Here is a 19338-nt window from a genome sequence, read left to right on the forward strand (position 1 = left end):
TGTCCTTGAAACCACTTCCCATTTTTCCTGGTGTTATTTTCCTTTATTTTCCATTAAAACAAGAATTTACCCAATAAATAGGTAACAGATCTGATGGATCTCCAGGAAAGCTGGCAGCTATTACAGCTCTATTTCTGGGGAATAAATGTGCTCATCAAGGAGAACTGGAGAGGTGCTTCCATCCCCTTTCACCATAGATTAGGTTTTAAATGCAATCTATATTTCTATTCATCCTACAAGGCAATAATTTTGATGTCTATGGAAATAGGAGAGTGCTTTGCTGCTTTTTAATTTCCTTTTTCATTCCTTTTTTATTTCTGTTGTTATTATTAGCAACATAACCCCTCAGAAATGCTAACAATTGTTGCAGCAGTTGTGGTTTTTCTCCCAAAAAAGCAAATTCAACTTAAATGAAAAAGAACCAGAACCTGAGCAGTTTGAAACCAGCCTAACTTGGTGCTGTTCAGTTGTTTTATCTTCATGAGTCTACACTCAGTTCTGAACTGAATGGTTCCACTATCTTCAAACCAGAGAAAATGGTGAGAAGGAATCTCAAGGCAATGGGTACAAATTCCAGATTATTAATTAACCACATGCAGCCAGCTCACCCTCAGGTTTCAGTTCATTTATCTCCTATTGCAGCAGAACAAAAGTTCTCTCTCAAAGAAGGGAGTTGCTTTATGAAGGTGATGTAATAGTGAAAATAATCTTATCAAAACAATGACTGTCATAGAAATTGTCTCATAAAAGGACAGCCAGAAAACTCTAGAAACAAATAACAGCTGACAGACGTATTTTTATCTTGGAAAGAAACAGTAGTTAAGGAGAATTTGTCCATAATTTGAGCTCCAAGGATGTTGTGGAGCCACCTGAACTGACCCCTGCATGCAGCAGAGCACATTGTTATTTATCAGGATGCTGTTTATTCTGATTATCAGCATGAAGACTCATCTATCAAGGTTTATCCACTGGCTCTCCAGTGCACAAAAATCAGGGAGCACCATCAGTACCAAGGAGCTTCCAGCAAAACCTGCAGTGCCTGGGAAAGGAAACCTCAGCAATGTGCTCACTGCCCCAGAGGTCTGGGGCACAGAAATGGGCAGGATGAGGGGACAGCAGCCCAGACTCACAGCAGAGGGGCCAGTGTCCCTGCTGAAGATGGGCCAGGTTTTACAGAAATGGGAAGGATGAGGGGACAGCAGCCCAGACTCACAGCAGAGGGGCCAGTGTCCCTGCTGAAGATGGGCCAGGTTTTACAGAAATGGGAAGGATGAGGGGACAGCAGCCCAGACTCACAGCAGAGGGGCCAGTGTCCCTGCTGAAGATGGGCCAGGTTTTCCAGTTGACGTCGTGCCTGTACTGCTTGTGCACGTGCTCCCCCACGCCGTAGATGTTGCTGCTGGGCAGTTTGATGGAGAGCTGCAGGAACTGCTCAGCATACTGCAGGGGCCCTATGCTCGTGTCAAACCTGGGGAAAGACGGCCAAAAATAAGATAAAAAAAGGAAGAATTTTAGCAAGGATTGTTTCTGCTCCTTTCAGCTGGAGCTGGATGGCACAGCCAGGTCTGCACCCAGATCTTTCAGGTTTTCTTCCAGTTGTTGTTGGGATCAGAACTCTATTTTGGGGCCTCAAGTGGAACAAATGATGGTGGACATTATCAGAATAATCAGGATTTTAGTAATGAACTGTAATACATTGTCCTTTCATAAAGAGGTCTCTGTTTTGTTGGACTGTTTAAGAGTGGGGAAAATGATAAATCCCTGATAAATTTATTTGCACAAGATCATCTCTGAGGGGCTGCCCTTATCCCATAGTAGCAACAGCTTCCTTTGAGATCTCAGAGTCCAACATCACTCACCTTTTCTTTAGAGACCTAAATGCAAATACTTTTATGAAATTAAAAAAGGCCTAAGGAAATGCAGACAATATTCCAGAGAATGGTTCCAATGTGGCCCCACAGGTGTCTGATCCCCTCCCTGTACCTGTTTAATCACTCAGGCACTGCTGGCTGCCAGGTCCATCTCCTGTGCCCTCTCTAATTGCAAATCAATCATTACAGAGGACTCCAAGCAAGAAAACAGAACTAATAAGAGCAAAAAGCAACCCTTAATTAATGAAACTCAAGCCTTGCTAATCCAATGGCCCAGCCCTGTGACAGGTAATCATTCCTGGCTGATTTAATGAGCACCTTCATCCTGGCACTGCCCCTCTCTGGGGGCTCTTGGACACCTGTGGGCTGGTGGGTTTGGTTTTATTTATTTTTAGAACATAAATGGGTAAGATAATTCAATATTTAAGTCTATTAAATGTTTCACACACAGCCTCACACAACCAGCTGCCCTTGGATATCACAGGTCTAAAGTGCAGCCTGGTCCTGGTGGTTCAGCACCAGTGTAGTAAAGAAGATAAAAGGTGCAATCAGGAGTTTTCCCACATGGTTTGAAGCACTGGCAGAGTCCCTCAGATAATAAAAAACTCCTGCTATTGAGATTTCCCCAGCAGTGGGGAACATGATCAGAGAGCCACACCTGAAACCTTCCAGACAGAGCTGCCCATCTCAGACTTTGCTCCCAAAACCATCCCAAGAGTCCCCAAGGGACACCCATCAGTGCAGAAAAGCAGAATCTACACCCAGGGGGACACAGCTGAGAGGTGGCAGCAGGAGTGGCTTTGGGGACACCTGTGCCACGGGGAGCCCCCAGGACTTACAGCACTCTGCCATTGCTGCTCCTGGTCACCAGGAGGCTGAAGGGGTCCTGCCTCAGCTCCACCCTGTAGCTGGGCTCGGTGGCTGCCGAGCCCTGGAAGGGCTGCACGTGCTCGTGGGGCACCTGGAACCTCTGTGCCTTGGGGTCAGTGATCTGCACACAGAGACACAGTGTTGGCCCTCTGCACTTCAATCCCTGTACAGACATTTTCCAGCATCATCCATGCTCTGGCTCGGTTCTATCCCAGTCTCCCCTTCTGCTTTTGTTGTTATTCACTTCCAAGTTTGATTACTCACTTTCATTCTCAGAATGTTTGACTCTGTGCTCCCCTGGCTCAGCAGGAATCCCCCACAGGACAAAGCCTCCCACAGAAGGTTCTCAATCCCACGAGCCACTGACACCCCACATCCATGGCACAGACTCCTGAGCTCTCCACAGGAAACACAAACCATTGGAAAAGCTAATACTGTCTGTCAAAGTGATTGAGAGATCTGACTGAGCCATAAACAAAATGTAAGTAAATACACTTATCCCCCAAATCTTCCTGTGATGAGGACAAATGGTAGATAGCAGAAAAGCTGAGCTTTTCAAAGGTCTCAGTGATTTTTCCTGCAGAATTCCCACCGTGCCTGTTAAGCTGAGGCATTGCAACAGCAGGCAGGACAAAGAAAGAACTTCAGTGGGAACCATGAGATTGCTCCAGAGGCACCAATCCTGCACTCCCTGCACAGGCTGTCGGGTTTTGCCTTTTTCTGACCCAGACATGGGGCAATGAGAGGCATTTTAAAAAACTTCTATTCCATTTTCTGCCTGATATGAAGGGTGAGACAATACAGATGTTGCAATTCACGCCAGCACAATCAGAAGCCAATTATTTCCTAATTACAGTTCATTATAGGTGTTTTTTGGCCTATCAGCTTTTGCCACATCGTGCTGTAAAATGCCTTAAAGCCAATCAACTAAAATCACCCCTCTTGGGTTCTATACAATGCATCTTTCATAGTTCTGTCTCCAAAATATCCAGTGTGATTTGCAAGGCCATCCTTTGAAACTTTTTCCCAGCTCCATTTCTCTCTCAACAACATCTGTCCTATCCCATGGCATTCCTAACTCAGCATTTCTTCCCACCATTGCATACAGATGTGTGAGCCTTCTGTCAGGCCCTGAGAAGTCTCTACAGACATTTCCCACAGCAGCCCCATGACAGAGAAAGCAGAGGAGCACCAAGGCTGACCTTGAATCGGAAGCGGTTCCGCGTCTGGTACTCTGCCGTGAGCAGCACGGTCTGGAGGTCGTTCCCAAAGAGGGAAGGGGATGGCAGCCTCTTCAAGGTGGCCTCAAACCCTTGGGAGACAAGCAGGAGGTGTGGTGGGATGAATGGGACACCAGGGGGTGGGAATGGGGGCCCAGGGGTAAGGGACAGGGTCAGGGATAAATGACATGGACAGGGATAAGTGACAGGGAGAGGGAAAAAAAGGCAGAGGGGAAAAAAGGCAGAGGGGAAAAAAGGCAGAGGGGGAAAAAGGCAGAGGGGGAAAAAGGCAGAGGGGGAAAAAGGCAGAGGGGGAAAAAGGCAGAGGGGGAAAAAGGCAGAGGGGGAAAAAGGCAGAGGGGGAAAAAGGCAGAGGGGAAAGTCCATGTACCTCTCCCTGTTCCTTACCCCTGTCTATGTCCCTTATCCCTTATCCCCCCAAAAGTCCCATAAATCCCCAACCCCCCTGCCAAAATACAATAAAACACCCATTTTTCCAATCCCACTTTTCCCATTCCCATCCTCCCAAAAATTCCCCCCAAAAATCCTAAAGAAACCCCTCCAAAATCCTGATAAAGTGGACACCACTGAGAAGAGCCTGCCTGCCTCCTCAGCTCCTCTTCACAAAGTTACACACACCATAAGATCTCCCAGCAGTGTGGACCATAACGAGCACAGTGCAGGGTGTCAGGGTGCCCGTTTTCACAGCAGACAATGTGATGTGCCCCTGTAGAGAGCTCACCTGCCTGGGTGTCTCTCTTGGAGCCCTTCACTCTGTAGCCATGCTTGGCAGAGAAGAAGCACCAGGGCACGCTGGTGTCGCTCTGGGGGCTCCAGCAGCAGCCACGGAGGGAGCAGATGCTCTGGGCAAGGACAGCAGGGGCACAGATCAGCTGGGCTGACACAAATCCACCCACACTGCACCAGTGAAAGGGCACACTGCACCCCAAACAACAAAAACCTTGGGAGTTTCTGTGCTCAGGTCAAGCCCTCCCTTGAAAAATTGAGTTTGGTGGCACAGGAAGCACTAAAGAGGATTTTTTTCTGGATTCAGAGTGAACTTGCTTATTGGATGTGCATTCTTTCTTAAGACCACAAGATCCACAGGTAAAATAAGCATTTTAAAAGGATTATTGAAACTTTTGAGCTGTGACAGACACAGCAGAGTCTGACCAAAAGTAGCACACTGGGGAGGGCGTGAAATTCATTGTGGGATTTACATCTAATAAACATCTATATATGCACAATTGAACGTCGTGTATAATAATTTTAATGTAATTTTCCAGTATCAGAAATATCCATATTGCTTCTGCAGGACCTTAAATTGAGGCAATTAAAAAAAAAAACCAAAAAAACAAATATTGTTTCAAGCCACTGTCTCAGTGTAGTGGCACCAACCTTTACACACACATTCACTAAAAATCTGAAAATCCTTTGCTTTGCTGTTAGAAATTAACTTGCACACATGCTGTGTGTGTGAGGTTTATGTTGGGAGATAAGATTGGAGCAATCAATCACTAAGTTTCCACCCATTTTCTCTTCCTAAACTCCCATTCATTACTTAGGGCAAAGGACAGTGGCAAAACAACTCTCACTGAGGGCAAAGGGTCCATCAGTGATCTCAGGCATCCAATCCCAAAAGGGACACCTTCAAAACCTCACTTTTCACCTGCCCACCACCAGAAGCTCTTTCTGCCTTCTTCTCATTGTGCTCAAATGCTTTTGGTGTTTGTAATCCATATTTAAATTATTCTGCAGTTGAAATAGGCAGACATGACCCCAAACCTTCATTGCTGCTCTTCTTGTTTTGGGGTCAGAGAGCCCAAACTGGTCAGTGCAGGTCAAATTCTTTTCAGAGGCTCTGGACTGATAAAAGATAAATCAGCTCCAGCCCAGCAATCAGGCAGGTGCTGAAGGAAGCTCTGAGGGAGCTCACAAAGTCTCAGGGCATTCATCTGATATGGTTTTACAGAAATCACTCAAAACCACCCAAAATCAACCCCACATTCAACACACACAGAATGGTTTTTCTCTCTGTTGTGGATCCATCCCATCAGAAAACATTTGCTGTCATTTCCATCAGGTTCCAAGCTAAAAAAAGGGTTGGAGGAGAGATGCAGGGATTCATTTCCCCCCTTTGACAAACAAAGTTTTTAAGGCTGTGAAAAGCCCAGGCTCACCTCCCACCCCCAGATCCCAGCAGGAGAACTCCCCATTCCCATTTAGGAACTATTGCAGAGTGAAGGAGAGGGGGCACCAAGCCCTCCAAGGCTGCAGAGATCACAGCTTTAGTCCCTCACTTCATTTCCTTCACATATAGGGGAATATCCTAAATGTAAGAACACATCTGCTACTTCCATCTTCTTATCCCTTCCCAGAGCAGTGACCAGCCCATAAAAAGCAGAATAAACTGAACTGATTTTCCTAAAACCTGGCAGCTCCACCATCCACATTCCCAGCTTCCTTTTTCTTTTCCCAGCTATTTCTCCTGAATACTTCTCTACTATTTCCAGCAGTCCCTTCACAGTCCAGTGATATTTTTCCAGCTGGACCTTATCCTGGCAGATTTGTATTTTTGTGGCATATTGAGCTTTCTGCACAAGGAAGTAAACACAGGATTGAGGGTTGGTTGCTCCTGGCACAGGGGAAGTTCAGAGTTCAGCAGGGACACTGGGGAGCTGCTGTAAAAGCGATCATCTGCTATAAATAAAGATGTGATGCCAGCTGTAAAAGCAGCACAATAGACACCAGCATCCAAAGCTTGATTAGGAATGGGGCTGGATGTGAGGCTGGCACTGGGTACAGCATGAGCTGAGCACCAAGGGCTCCAAGAGGAGCGTGGCCACGTGCTGAACTGAGATGTGCTGCCCTGAGCACCCACAGGCCTCCACAGCAGGGTGGTTTGGGAAGAAAAGCACAGAAATCCAGCCCAAACCAACAATTCCTCCTCCTCTGAGCTCCCAGAGGTGTCAGCCTGGCCTACATGAGCTCTGCTCAGTGGAATTCTGGTTTTACTGGGGTGTTCTGCTTGTCTGATCAGAGCTCCTGGCAGTTTTCTACAGCAGTGAATAGTTCCTAAATACCTTCTTTCTTCCATCATCTCTTTCTTCACCAACCACATGATCAGACTAAAAAATATCTATTTATTTTCTTTCTTCTTTTCTTCCTTTCTCCTTCATGCGTTTCTTCCTTCCTCTTCCTTTCTTCTTTTCTCTTTTCATTTCTTCCTGCCTTCCTCTTTTTTTTTTTTTTTCTTTTTTTTTCTTCTTTCCTCCTTTTTCTTTCATTTTCTTTCTTCCATTTACTTCTATTTTCTGCCATTCTGCTAATTTTCTGGCTCCATCCTGGACATCTTCAGTAATTAATCAAGGCAGATACTAAACCTTCTAGACCAGCTTAGCCAAATCATGTTTCCCAGCTGCTGTTTGTTCTGAAAACCTTTAGCACAAACCACTGCAGAAGAGTGGTGCAGGTTCCTGCAGTTTTACAGCCTGACACAACCAAATCACTTCCAGGGAGAAACGTGCACAGGAGTGATGGAAGCACTGGGGTGGGATTCTGGCTTTCCTCGTGGAGTACAGGTGATATTTATCTCTGACCCTGTCAAATCTGCTGCCTGGTCTTCACTAATATTCAAGAACCATTTCTTTAACCTCTAATTCCAGATCAGGTACCCTCAGTGCTGCAACCTGCATTTGCTTTTCTGCTGGGAGCTGTGAATCTCAAATATAATGATTGTCCTTAATTCCCTCCCAGCTGCAAGCAGAGCAGCACTGCTCCCCTCCCTCCACGTGGGGTGATGGTTCAAAGGAGGCAATTACAGATTTAAATGGTCTGCATGGCTCCTCCTGCAGTGCTGTGCCTGCTCCTGAGGAGTGGAGGAGCAGGCTGTGATCTGAACCTTTCCTAACCCATCCCCTGCAGGACTTTATTGAACTACAAATCATAACAAATCCCAGGGCCTGAGAGGCTTTAACAGCAGCCAGCTCTGGAATTAGGTGGGAATTTCCTCCGAGGTTCAGACAGCTGGTTCACAATTTTTATACCTCTGAAAAAGGCAGAAGTAACCCACATCACACTGGTTTGGTTTTTTATTTTCTAAGCTGCCCCTCTCCAGATCAAGTAAAGATATCAGGCTTCCACCAGAAAACAAGAAAATCCATAATAAAAATGAAAAATAATAATTACAATAAAAATAGTCTTTCAAGAGTGACTATTACAGAAAGGTTCCCAATGTGAAAGCACTGAAAAATAAAGAACATCATAAAATCATGGAAGGGATCTCAAAGCTTCTCTCATTCCAATTCCTTCCATGGGCAGGGAACCTTCCACCATCCAAGCCTGACATGATGCTTTTCACTGGGAATTTTAACTCAGAGATTCTTAAACCAAAAGGTTTTTTCCATACTCTGCTATCTCAGACACCTCAGCCAGGGGTGAGATCCAAACTGGGTCTGAAAGGAAACTCTGACCACACCTTGTACATTGTAAAACTGCACATCTCAGTAAAGCCCATCATTTCTGAATTGTTATAAACACCAGTTTTTGGAGTGACTCTTTGAACTGCTTGATTTGCCACCTCTGAAATGGTTGTGCAGGAGTTGAACTCCCCTGCAAACATTGAGGCAATCACAGATTTAAACAGGTTGAGGAAATACCTGATCTAGTAGAGACAAATTACATTTATATAAATAAGCAGGAGGTTTTATGGGATGAAATTGATTCTCCAATATTTTCCAGAACGTTACCTTTGTTGCTAATTTATCTGGGATGCAGTCAATTCTCTCTGCTATTGGTATCTTCTGACATTGTGGGTAAAAGTCTGTCAGGAAATAAAAGAATGGGTGAGCACCAGGATCTCTAAACTGCAGGAAGAACTTGATTCCCTCTGAACTCAGCACCTGCTTCCTAAACAATAACAGGGATTCAAATCACTAGCAACCATTGCTTCTGTGATTTATTTTTTACCCTTGCAAAATGACAATTATTTCAGACATCAGAATTACCTACATATTCAAAAATTTGCAGTGAAATTTCCATAATTTTATTTCATTAGTCCACTTTTCAGTGACTCCTGTGGGTCAATGTGCTGCTTCATTGAAAATAAGTGAAAAATTAAAACTGGAAGAATTTTCTTTTCCTAAACTGGGCTGTCATGGTGCTCCTCCCCCTGACCCAGAGTTTTCCACAGGAGCTGGAACTGGGAATCAGGGAAAAGCACCTTAAAATGATTAAAATGATCTTTTAGATTTCAGGTTTGTGGGACAGAATGTAAGGTGGGCAGCTTTAGCTGATTAAAGGAGCACTGCAGGTTAATTTCTGTTTTTGGGAACATTGTTTATGTCTGGAACAAGGACTGTGCAGTGCAGGGATGTGCCCTGGGCTGGGATGGACACACCCCCAGATTTTCTTCTTTTGCTCAAGAAAACTCCTACTCTTAACAGGAACAGGAAGAAAAAATTGCAGATATGAGGCTGGAGGGGCAGTTTTACTAAAACACCGAGGTGTTTGCCTTGTATAAGCAAGACTTTTTATTTTTCTGCCATTTTCACCTCCAAGCTTTTTGCTTCCCTCAGTAATGGAATTACTCAGACAAAATGGAAGTCAAGCAGGTGCTCTGCATCACATCCTTGGAACACAAGGGTTTCCTGATTTATCAGTTCATTTGCAAGAAATGCTCTGGGATTTTAGGATTATAACAATGTTCCACACAATTTGGCCACTCCCACTTAGGGATCTGGAAGATTTTTTTCAGTGTTATCATTTTTTATACATAGAAAATGGTAATTATCTGAGCTCTATGTTCCTAAAGAAAGTCCAATCAGAGGAAGGAGAGATAAAAGATTTTCCACAACAATAAACCCCAATTCATGCCATTTATTGCATTCATAACTGGTAACTTCCACAGGAAGGGCTGGCCATGATTCAGCTTTGGATAATGATAAGAGCACTCAGATAAGAGCAGGAGCCCTGGCTCAGAGCTGAGGGATCCTCTGCCCCTCCAGCAGAGGGAGAAGCACTCACCTGGAGATTTCACTCCTGGCTCTCCCGTGGCCAGCAGCCCGATGAGGACACAGGCCACCACAGTCAGCACAGTGACCAGGGCAATCAGGCTGAGCTCCAGCCCACTGAACTTCCTGCCCATCTGGAAACCCAGAGAAACTCCATCAGGCAGAGTAAAACACGAAAAAACTGCTATAAATTACATTTACAGTTTATTAAACTAGTAACATTTATGAATTATTCTGGTTTTAAACCACATCACCTAATCCTGAGGCTTAAATAAAATGCTCCTTAAAGACTACAAGCAATAAATCTCTAGTTCAGGATAATTCACCTAGTGCAGATTATGAAATTATTATACTATTATAATAGTAGTAGATATAGTATAACAGTAGTAGATACAGTATAGTATAATAGTAGTATATATAGTATAGTATAATAGTAGTCTAATAGTACTATATAGTGTATATATGCTACTATTATAATAATTAATGAGAAATGTAATTTTCTCCCTGAAAATCACTTAACACAGAAAAATTTAGTCCTGTGATTAACCGTGGAGTTTCCCACAGATTATTAAAATTCCTGAAATAGAAAACAAATACAATTTTCTTCCCCTTTTTTCCTTTTCTAAACTCCCTTTTCTCCTTTAGAGCAAACACAAGTCTATTCGTTTAAAAAAGGAGGAAATTGATTTGTCAAAAATATAACTAAGAAAAGCTGAGGGTGTCCAGGGCACGTGGGGAAGGCAAAGCAGAGATAAATTGCCTATTTGTACAGAGAGAGAACAGGTTGTGTACAAGCTCCTGGCACAGTGGCTGCTGCTGGAATCACAACTGAAATATGGGAAATAACTCAATGGAGTCAGTGCCTTAAAAACCTGGGAAAAACACGAGGTTTTCCCAAATTCCGTTTGAATTTTTTTGGTAAGAAAGGCACACTGTGCTGGCTCAATGCAGAGCCATCAACACTGAACTGTGCACCAACAATCAAACTGATTAAAACTAATTAAAACTAATTAAAACGAATCCTAGCAGCCAGATCAATACACACTGGCAGCTACCACTGCATTTAGCTTGTGGTGAAGGGCATTTCACCTCAGAAAATAAAGTTAAACTCAGAGAAATGGGTTCTGTTCAGTTAAGGAAGGGTGGGAGCACATGTGCAATGCACTGGCACATCAGAACTCTTCTGCATGTTTTAGTGATGATCCACAGGACTGAAAAATATTTTAAAACAAACTATTCTGTGTGGGAAATAACAGTTTAAGTTGTTGCATGCTCCTGCTGCCATTTTTAATCCATCATAATCTAAAATCTCCTTTTGCTATTGCCCCAAATGATATAATCCTAAAACTTAAAAAAGCTAATCTTCATTTTCCCAAAAAGTAGGATTTTATTCAAGTTCTGGTCATTAAAACCTCCTATCTCATTGAATTTCAGTTCTTTCTTCTCCTGGTTTTCCTCCAAACCCTAAAACATTGGAAATAAACCCTTATAATTTATAAATCTAAATTCTGCTGTGTGATGAGCATTCACCAGCAAGGCAAAGCTCTCCAGAGCCTCAGATGCAATAAAATGAAAACCTTACCTTAAAATTTCTGTGGCTCCTTCATCTGCTGTTCCTGACCTGAAGTTCAGCATCAAACCTGGGGCTTTATGAGCTGCTGTTATCAGTTCTCAGCTGTGTTTGCAAAGCCCTGGGCCAATGGCAGAACTGCAGGCAGATTACAGACACTCTTTGGACTAAACACTGGGATTATTGCAGTCCAGGGATTGCTGCTTCATTGATAATATTTTGCTTCAATATGAAGCATCAGGTTCTGCAAATGAGAGAAAAGCAGCTATGAAATGCCCAGTCAGTTGCATGACTGGAGTTTTTTAATCTCTGCTTTCTCCATATCTCTGTTACTTTAACCTTCAAGGAACCCTCATATTCCTTGTGTATTATTTCTGTATTATTAATCATCACAAGAAGTCATTAAACACTCCCAAATGAGGGAAAGAGCTGTTGAACACATTGCAGGGGAGAATCAAATTTATGACCATTAAAATTTTTATTGGAATTAACTATAAAATATTAATCTTAAATCAATATAAACAGATTTCAGAGGCTATTACTAATAAATGTCAAAAGCAGATGAAAAAGATGAATGATTAACACAGAAATGTTAAAATTTTATAGCAAAGAGGCTTCAAACATAACCTTCAAAAGAATCCTTCACACCTAGCTGGTTTTTGTCTTTTTCTCACAAATGATAGATGGGATTCTAACATTAAATCTGTATTTTCCAAAGGAAAGCTTTCAATTCTTGTTATTAAAGCAATTACAAGTTTTTTTTTTTCAATAATAAAGAAATGGCTGAGAAGTGCCACTTGTATTTTTTGTAGTTCTCATGAATTTACTCCAATTGCTCCATCCCTCAGCTCTGCCTGTGGAGCCCCAGGAATGAGAAATGTGGAATATTTCCTGATGAATCACAGAGGGGATGGGCCCCTTTTCCTCAGTCAGCACTTTAAGGAAAGAAAATCAATAACACACACAGAGCACTTGGGCACTCCCTTCCTTCCTTCCTTCCTTCCTTCCTTCCTTCCTTCCTTCCTTCCTTCCTTCCTTCCTTCCTTCCTTCCTTCCTTCCTTCCTTCCTTCCTCCCTCCCTCCCTCCCTCCCTCCCCTTTATCCATCCATCCATCCATCCATCCATCCATCCATCCATCCATCCATCCATCTCCCCTGGACTCAGGTGAACAACAGGCAGAGTTTCCAAACAAACCTAACCCCTCATTTCCATGGGAACAATGTCCATGTCCAAAATACTTCAAAAAAATTGCTAAAAATTCTAAAAATGCTTCTTTATAAGTGTCTGTTAACAACCAGAATGGTCTGGTGTGGATTATGAGGATGACAATGGCTGGGGAAGCCTGAAGGCTTTGTTTGATGGATATTTGTTTTCCAAAGTTTATTTCTTTCATTTGACTGTTCCAGGAAAGCCCTGGGCCCAGCACAGCGTATTCCATGGGTTCCATTTAACAATCTCCCAGCCATCAATAAAACCATTTGCTTAAGTGCTTCCCCGAGCTGGCAGTGCCACAGAGCTCTGTTATCCATCACCCAGGGAACGCTCTCCTCTGCTCCAGAGCACAAAGGCAGGCAGCACAAAGCTCTCCAGGGAGGCTTTCCCTGCAGGATTCCCAGCTGAGTGTGCTTTCATTGCCCCACAAAGATCAGACCTCCCAGGGCAAGGGCTGAGATCAAACTCCAAGGAGGAGGAACAGGGAAGGCTCCTCATCAGGGCCACTGGGAGGCCATAAAAACAACAAGAATTCCATTAAGGGAAGAGCTGGAGCAGCGTGGTCTCTGCTGGCTCCTGCTTTGGTTTCCAGGAATTCAGAGCTGATTCTTTTCTGACAAAAAGCTGGGATGAAGAATTGTTAGAGCCCCAGGGGTACAGGCTAGGCTGGAGAGAATGGCACAGGAAAGCAATCTAGGAAATGAGGTACTGTTAAAAATGCAGTAATTGAAAAAGAGACATTTCTCTCTTTGCTTTGAACAGGTTCATTTTTAATTAAATCACACACAACTTGCAAAGCTCGTTAGCTGGGCAGAGCGAGCTCCCTGGCATTCCTTCAGTCAGCTGGGTAAAAATTGGGGTTTCAGCTACAGGACCATGCTAGGAAACAGAAATGGATTATGCTTTGTCTACAGTTTAATAACATTTGTTTTTTCACTGTTTGGGTGTCACACTTTTAATATAAATTAGAGTTACAGCCCTTAATTTCTGTAAGAATCTGTTGGCACATCACCAATCCAGCCAGGAACAGAATTGTTGTTATGGAAGGATGTCTGGCACAGATCCAGTGGGAACACACTCCTGTAATCCCCACAAAATTCCTCCTTTGCACGGCCAGATCCGCCCCGCAATCCCAGCGCTCCAAACTGGGAGCTCTCCAAGGTACCTCTGGCCACAGCCAAGGAAAAAGCCTGAGCTGTTCTCATCTCCTCCAGACATTCAACGAGCCAGGCAAGGAGCTGTGAAAGCCTCACCAATGCATTGAAAATAGATTTTCCCCCAAAGAGACTCTGGAGAGAAGGAATTTGGATTCATCCCATGTTGTGTCATTTTCCCAAAGCACATCACAATTCAAGATCAGATGCTGTGAGCTCTGTCTCAGACAAAAGCAGTTTTCATTTTATAGTAATTGACAACCAAAATATTTTGATTTTGTTTACCAAACAGACGGAGAAATAATATCAACTGAGTCATTTCGCTGCAGTGGAAAAGCAGAACATATTTGAAGTTCATTTTTGAAGTATATGCAGCTCTCAAAGAAATGCAAATAGACATTTATAGAAACTATTTTTCTAGATAAATATGTTCCTTTACATTCTAACAATGGATCTTTATCCTCATTCCAATACTACTTTTGATCCAACAAAGTATGGCAGAGGCAATGAACATTCAAATTGAATGGCAGTGTTATTTATGAATTTTTATTAGGTCAAATTAGAGACCAATGATAATTAGAGATCAGTGATCATGATAATAATGACAAAGATGAGAATTCCAATGGATCTGTGGCACACAGAAAGAGGAATACATTTTGCAATTCTCAGTGCAAATGAAGAAATGACTTGCTGGGAGTCTCTAAAACACAAAAATAATTACAGAGAGTCTGTGCAGAACACTCTGCTCAGGTGATGACTCAGTGGGCAAGACCTGAAATCAGAGGAGAAATGTTCTAACAATACTGAAAAACCCCAAACCATCTCATTCTTATTTTAATCGCTGCTGAACACAAAAAGCACGAAGCGAGAAGGATTCTGATGTAGAAGGAACAAGTGTCAGGATGGTTTGAACCATAATCATGAATATAAATCACTTGATTATGTCTGAAAATTAATAACTGCTGCTGCTCAAGGCAGCAAAGGGTAGCTCTTAGTAGAGCCAAGTCTTATGTATTGCCAATATTTATTATCTACCTTCTCAACTGACAAAGAAATTACAAGATTGCACACAAAAAGAGAATATTTTTCCTTTGGCTATTCATGCATAAATATGTGGAAATATCAAAACGTGCCTGACATTATTACTTGATTGAAATCTATCATTGCTTTTTGATTTTTTTTAAGCTGTAATAAGAGAACATCAGGGATATTCCAAAATGGAAATATCCTACAAGCAAGAGATTTGAACCTGGAATCTGTAGCTGACAATGTTCACTCCAGGATAGAGTTCACTGCCTGGAAATGAAGGGGAAAAGGACAATTAATATTTGCTTCCAGCTAATTGCTGCCTCCAGCTGATGCACTAAGTTGAAAGTGACTCTCAGCTGCATCCCCCCAGCTCTGCTTTGGGGAAAATGGAGAGAAAGGAATTCTTCATTTGCAGTTGGATGAAAACATCAATCACACAAAAGATGCAAAAAAATCCCAAACAAGAAGTTTAATCTATTAAACTTCCTCCTCAAATATCTGAACTCACAATTTGTTGATTTTTCAGACCAAGCCTGCTATAGGTGCTGGTTTTGGGGTCCTTTTTCTGGGAACAACTGTCAGGTTTTACTCTCAAATCTTCTTTTCTCAGCTTCTTCAGCTTTATGTGATTTTTTTTACATGTCCCTTCCTACCTGGAATGTACCAGCAGAAAGGAATTTTCACTCCTGCTGGCAGAGCTAGAAACATCAGAGATGTTTTCTGCATGGGGACACACCAAGGATAATATGCAAGTTAAATTTGAATAAAGTTTTGAATAAAAATTTGGGTATTAATTCCTATGAAAACTAACTGGTGAAAAGTTGAAGAACTGGTTAAGAAAGGATGTATGAGGTTTTAAATTCCCTTTAAAAACTGTCCTTCCTCTCCTCTGATTCTTTAAAAACAGGGAAAACTCTTAAACCTCCCAAGGCACATCACTAATTTTGTGCCTTCTAGAAAAGGATAAATTCAAATGTGAAGTGCTTAAGTAAAGCAGATACTTTTCAATAATTCAAATATGGACAAAGGGATTTAAGAGCCCAAATCACCCCTCTGTATTTAGGCTGGCCAAAGAGTCCTTAACATAAAATAAATATTGACACAGCCACCTCTTCATGCCAGTTTGGAGACACATATGCACAGACCACCAGGACACCCAGGAGTCTGCCAGCTCCAAAGATCCTTGTGTCATACATCAGGCACGTCCAAAACAGCCTTGGATGGATTTTGTAATGCTAGCTAAGAAAAAAAAAACAATAAATTGGGGACTGTTATTTTCCTGGCTTATAAAATGCATATTTTTGCCACCAGAAAAACCAGAAATTTTAGTTGTTGTTTTTTTTAATGAAGGTTAATATCTAGGTTAATAATTAAAATAATAATGATAATTAAAAGAAAGCATTCTAAGGTGAAATTACAGATCTGCAATACTGACAAGACCCTAAAAGGAATAAAAACCTCCAGTTAAAATAACACTCAAAATGTACCTTATGAAGTGCTAACTTCATTATCCACCATTCCTACCCGATTCCATTGGGATTTTTCATGTTTTTACTGAACAAAAGCTGAAATGACAGACTATGCCCCAGCTTTTGGAGAGAGGAAAAGATAATTCTGAAAGGAGCTGCTTAATGAAATCAGGGCTTTGACCCTTTGCAGTTTTTTTTGTCAGAGCTTTTCTGCTTCTCCCATGACTTTGCCTGTCCTTGCTGCAGATGGTCCAACAGCCAATTCCTGTGTTCCTTGCTGCTCCTGAGCAGGAAACAAAGCAAAGCCACCGTTAGCATCTCTTGATTCCTCGCCAGCTTTTTTGCTTATTTAGACATGATACTGCTAGATATTATTCAGCTTTGCATTTCTTACCAGTAAAAAAATAAAAAGAATAGGTGGCTGTTGTAGGAAAACAAAAGGATTAAAGGCTTAGGAGCTTTGGGTGCATGTTTAATATTCAGATATTTGTAATAACAACTGAGAGATGCAAACAGCATCAGTGCCAAGAAAGTGGTTTGCTTACACCTGTTTGTGTAAGCACTGCCCAGGAGGCTGCTCTGGGTAAGGACACTCCTGAGGCAGAACCCAGCAGCTCATCCCAAAACCATCCAAAATGTGAGGAAACCTCTGAACTTGCACCCAGGGGTAAATTTTGTATCACTGGGATGAAGGATTCCAGCCCTTCATGAAAAAGTGTGAATCCGTGCCATTAGATGCCTCTGTTTTACACAAATCCTCACAGATTCTGACCACAGTGGTTCCAAGCTTTTCTCTCCAAACACAACAGCTGCAAGGTGTATTTGTTTGGGGGGTTTAATGATATTTTTACTTGTAATCCAAGTGGGAGTGGGAATGAAAGCAGCAAACAGTGCCAGAATGAACAAAGCCTTGGGGGCAAGTTCCTAACTGGAAGATTCTCCATAGGAGTGACACCTCCTCAATATTTGCACACATTCATTTATATAAAACCAGTTATATACATTTATTTCAGCTGCCTTTAGGAATCCTTGATCATGGAGATGCCCTGCTGAAGCTCAAACCATGAGAGTGGAAATCCATGCAGAGATTTGGGACTGAGACCACGGAAATGTCACTTCAACAAATTATTGAAATACCTCCATTTATTGATTATTCCATCATGGAGAGAGCAGCACTAAAAACAATAAGAAGGGAATGAAAATGGAAAAAGCTGATAAAAACCCAGGGGAGCACAGTAGAAATGGTGAATGCAGTGTCCCCAGGGCGTGGCACGTCCCAGGTCCATCCCCAGCTGCCCTCTGCTCACAGACCCAGCAGGAGCCCGAGGAGCCCAGGACTGGTGTCAGGAGAGCCTCAAACCTTTATGAAATGGATGGAACAATACCTTGGTAAATTGGGTGAGACTGGGAGCACCATGATAACCCTGAATCTGCATTTTGGAGGCTTTCACAGGCCTGGGGAAGGTGTGTGCTGCGAGATAAAGCAGCCGCCTTTCAAAAGGAGACTTTAATCCATGAGATATTTGCCATCTAAATAGCTCCACTCTGCTAGACCTGAAGCTTTCCCTGCCACAGAAGTGCTGTTTCCCTCTTTTAAATTTTCCCAGTTATCTTGTTTTACAGCTTTCTCCACTCCACTCCTTAGCCTACATTTAGGCAATTATTTCCCTTTCCTTTTAGCAGAAATACAATATCTGATGGTGACAAACGTGCAGAGCACAGAAATTCCTGAGTCTCACTCCAGCATCTTATTACACTGGCCCATTTTCTCATTTGCTGTATAATTATGGGCAATTAGGGCTGAGAGCACCGAGGTCAGTTCTGTTTCTTGAAGTGTCTTTGCCATAAAATCTCCATTTTAGCCCTGCTGCAGCTCATTGAAATCCAAATGGCACAGAGAGGAAAATATGTAGAGTTTGATTCAGTGAGAGCAAAGTTAGAACTTGCTTCAAGTCCAAATCCCAGAGCAGCCCCTCTGTGGGCACAGAGCCTTAATTTGGACTCACCCTTGTTCCTTTCTGGTTGTGACTCCTGGAATATGGGTGAAACACATCCAGGGAAGACACAGCTCACACTCTGAGTCTTTGAAGAAACCAAGATACCAATTCCTCTGTGAAAGTTTTAAAATTGTCTGATTGGAATAAAATCATGTACAGAATCAAGGTAAATCAGTGGCAGGTAATAACTCATTAGCTATTCCAGATATTCCAGAGAGACTGAACTCCCTCACACCTGGAAGGAAAAATAATTCCCTGTATTTTCCCTCCCTTTGTTGTGCTGATGGTCACATAGATAATGCACATTCAACAATTACCTCAATTTCTCAAATTATTAAGTATATCACTCAATTCATGGGAGTTCATGTTTCCCAGTTGCACCACCAGGTATACAAACACCTTTTTCTGACTGGTGTGGATGCACTTCTGCTCCACTTCCTCAGAACAATCCCTTTGCCCTGAATCACTACAGCAAAAACCAAACACAAAACATGTCAGAAACTTGCCCTGATTAAATCCCACTGCTCTCCAATGTGAGCACCACCATAATTGCCTAAACTGCTGCTTCAATAAGACACTATTTCCTTATTTTTCTATAGGATTTGCAGCTTTAGTGACACCACAATTACAGCAAAGACACACAAGTCACTTCAATTACCGCAGCAATTAAACCAGACTAATGTGCCACAATTATTTCCTCCCAGACAAACAGTAACTTTTCTAGGATCCTTGATTCCTGTGTAAGATGCCATCCAGCATTTCCAGCCTCTGTTTGCTTTGCCTGTGTCAATAATGCTTTGGAAGTGGCAGCTAAAATTTCAGAAATGAAGAAAAAAAGAGTCACATGCAGAATTGCTCAGGAGTGAGCATGGCTCAAGTGTTCTGCTGTTGAGGTGGCAGCTCTCTGCTCTAGGGCTGAACCAAAATATTCATG

The 19338-nt window shown here is 42.5% G+C and overlaps 1 protein-coding gene across 1 annotated transcript in view; it reads right to left on the minus strand.

The window, feature by feature from the left end:
- The window catches only part of SI (sucrase-isomaltase), a 43952-nt gene extending 32303 nt beyond the window's left edge, over window positions 1–11649 (minus strand). Inside the window, exons 1-7 of the mRNA XM_056498585.1 lie at window positions 11555–11649; window positions 9986–10106; window positions 8710–8783; window positions 4704–4824; window positions 3944–4053; window positions 2711–2862; window positions 1297–1468 (exon numbers count right to left, since the gene is read on the minus strand). Coding sequence (XP_056354560.1) covers window positions 1297–1468; window positions 2711–2862; window positions 3944–4053; window positions 4704–4824; window positions 8710–8783; window positions 9986–10106 — 750 coding nt within the window. The 5' untranslated portion in view covers window positions 11555–11649. The remainder of the gene's footprint in view (window positions 1–1296; window positions 1469–2710; window positions 2863–3943; window positions 4054–4703; window positions 4825–8709; window positions 8784–9985; window positions 10107–11554) is intronic.
- Between the last annotated feature and the right edge of the window lie 7689 nt (window positions 11650–19338).

The sequence above is a fragment of the Oenanthe melanoleuca genome, chromosome 9 (assembly GCF_029582105.1).
Source record: "Oenanthe melanoleuca isolate GR-GAL-2019-014 chromosome 9, OMel1.0, whole genome shotgun sequence".
Taxonomy (NCBI): domain Eukaryota; kingdom Metazoa; phylum Chordata; class Aves; order Passeriformes; family Muscicapidae; genus Oenanthe; species Oenanthe melanoleuca.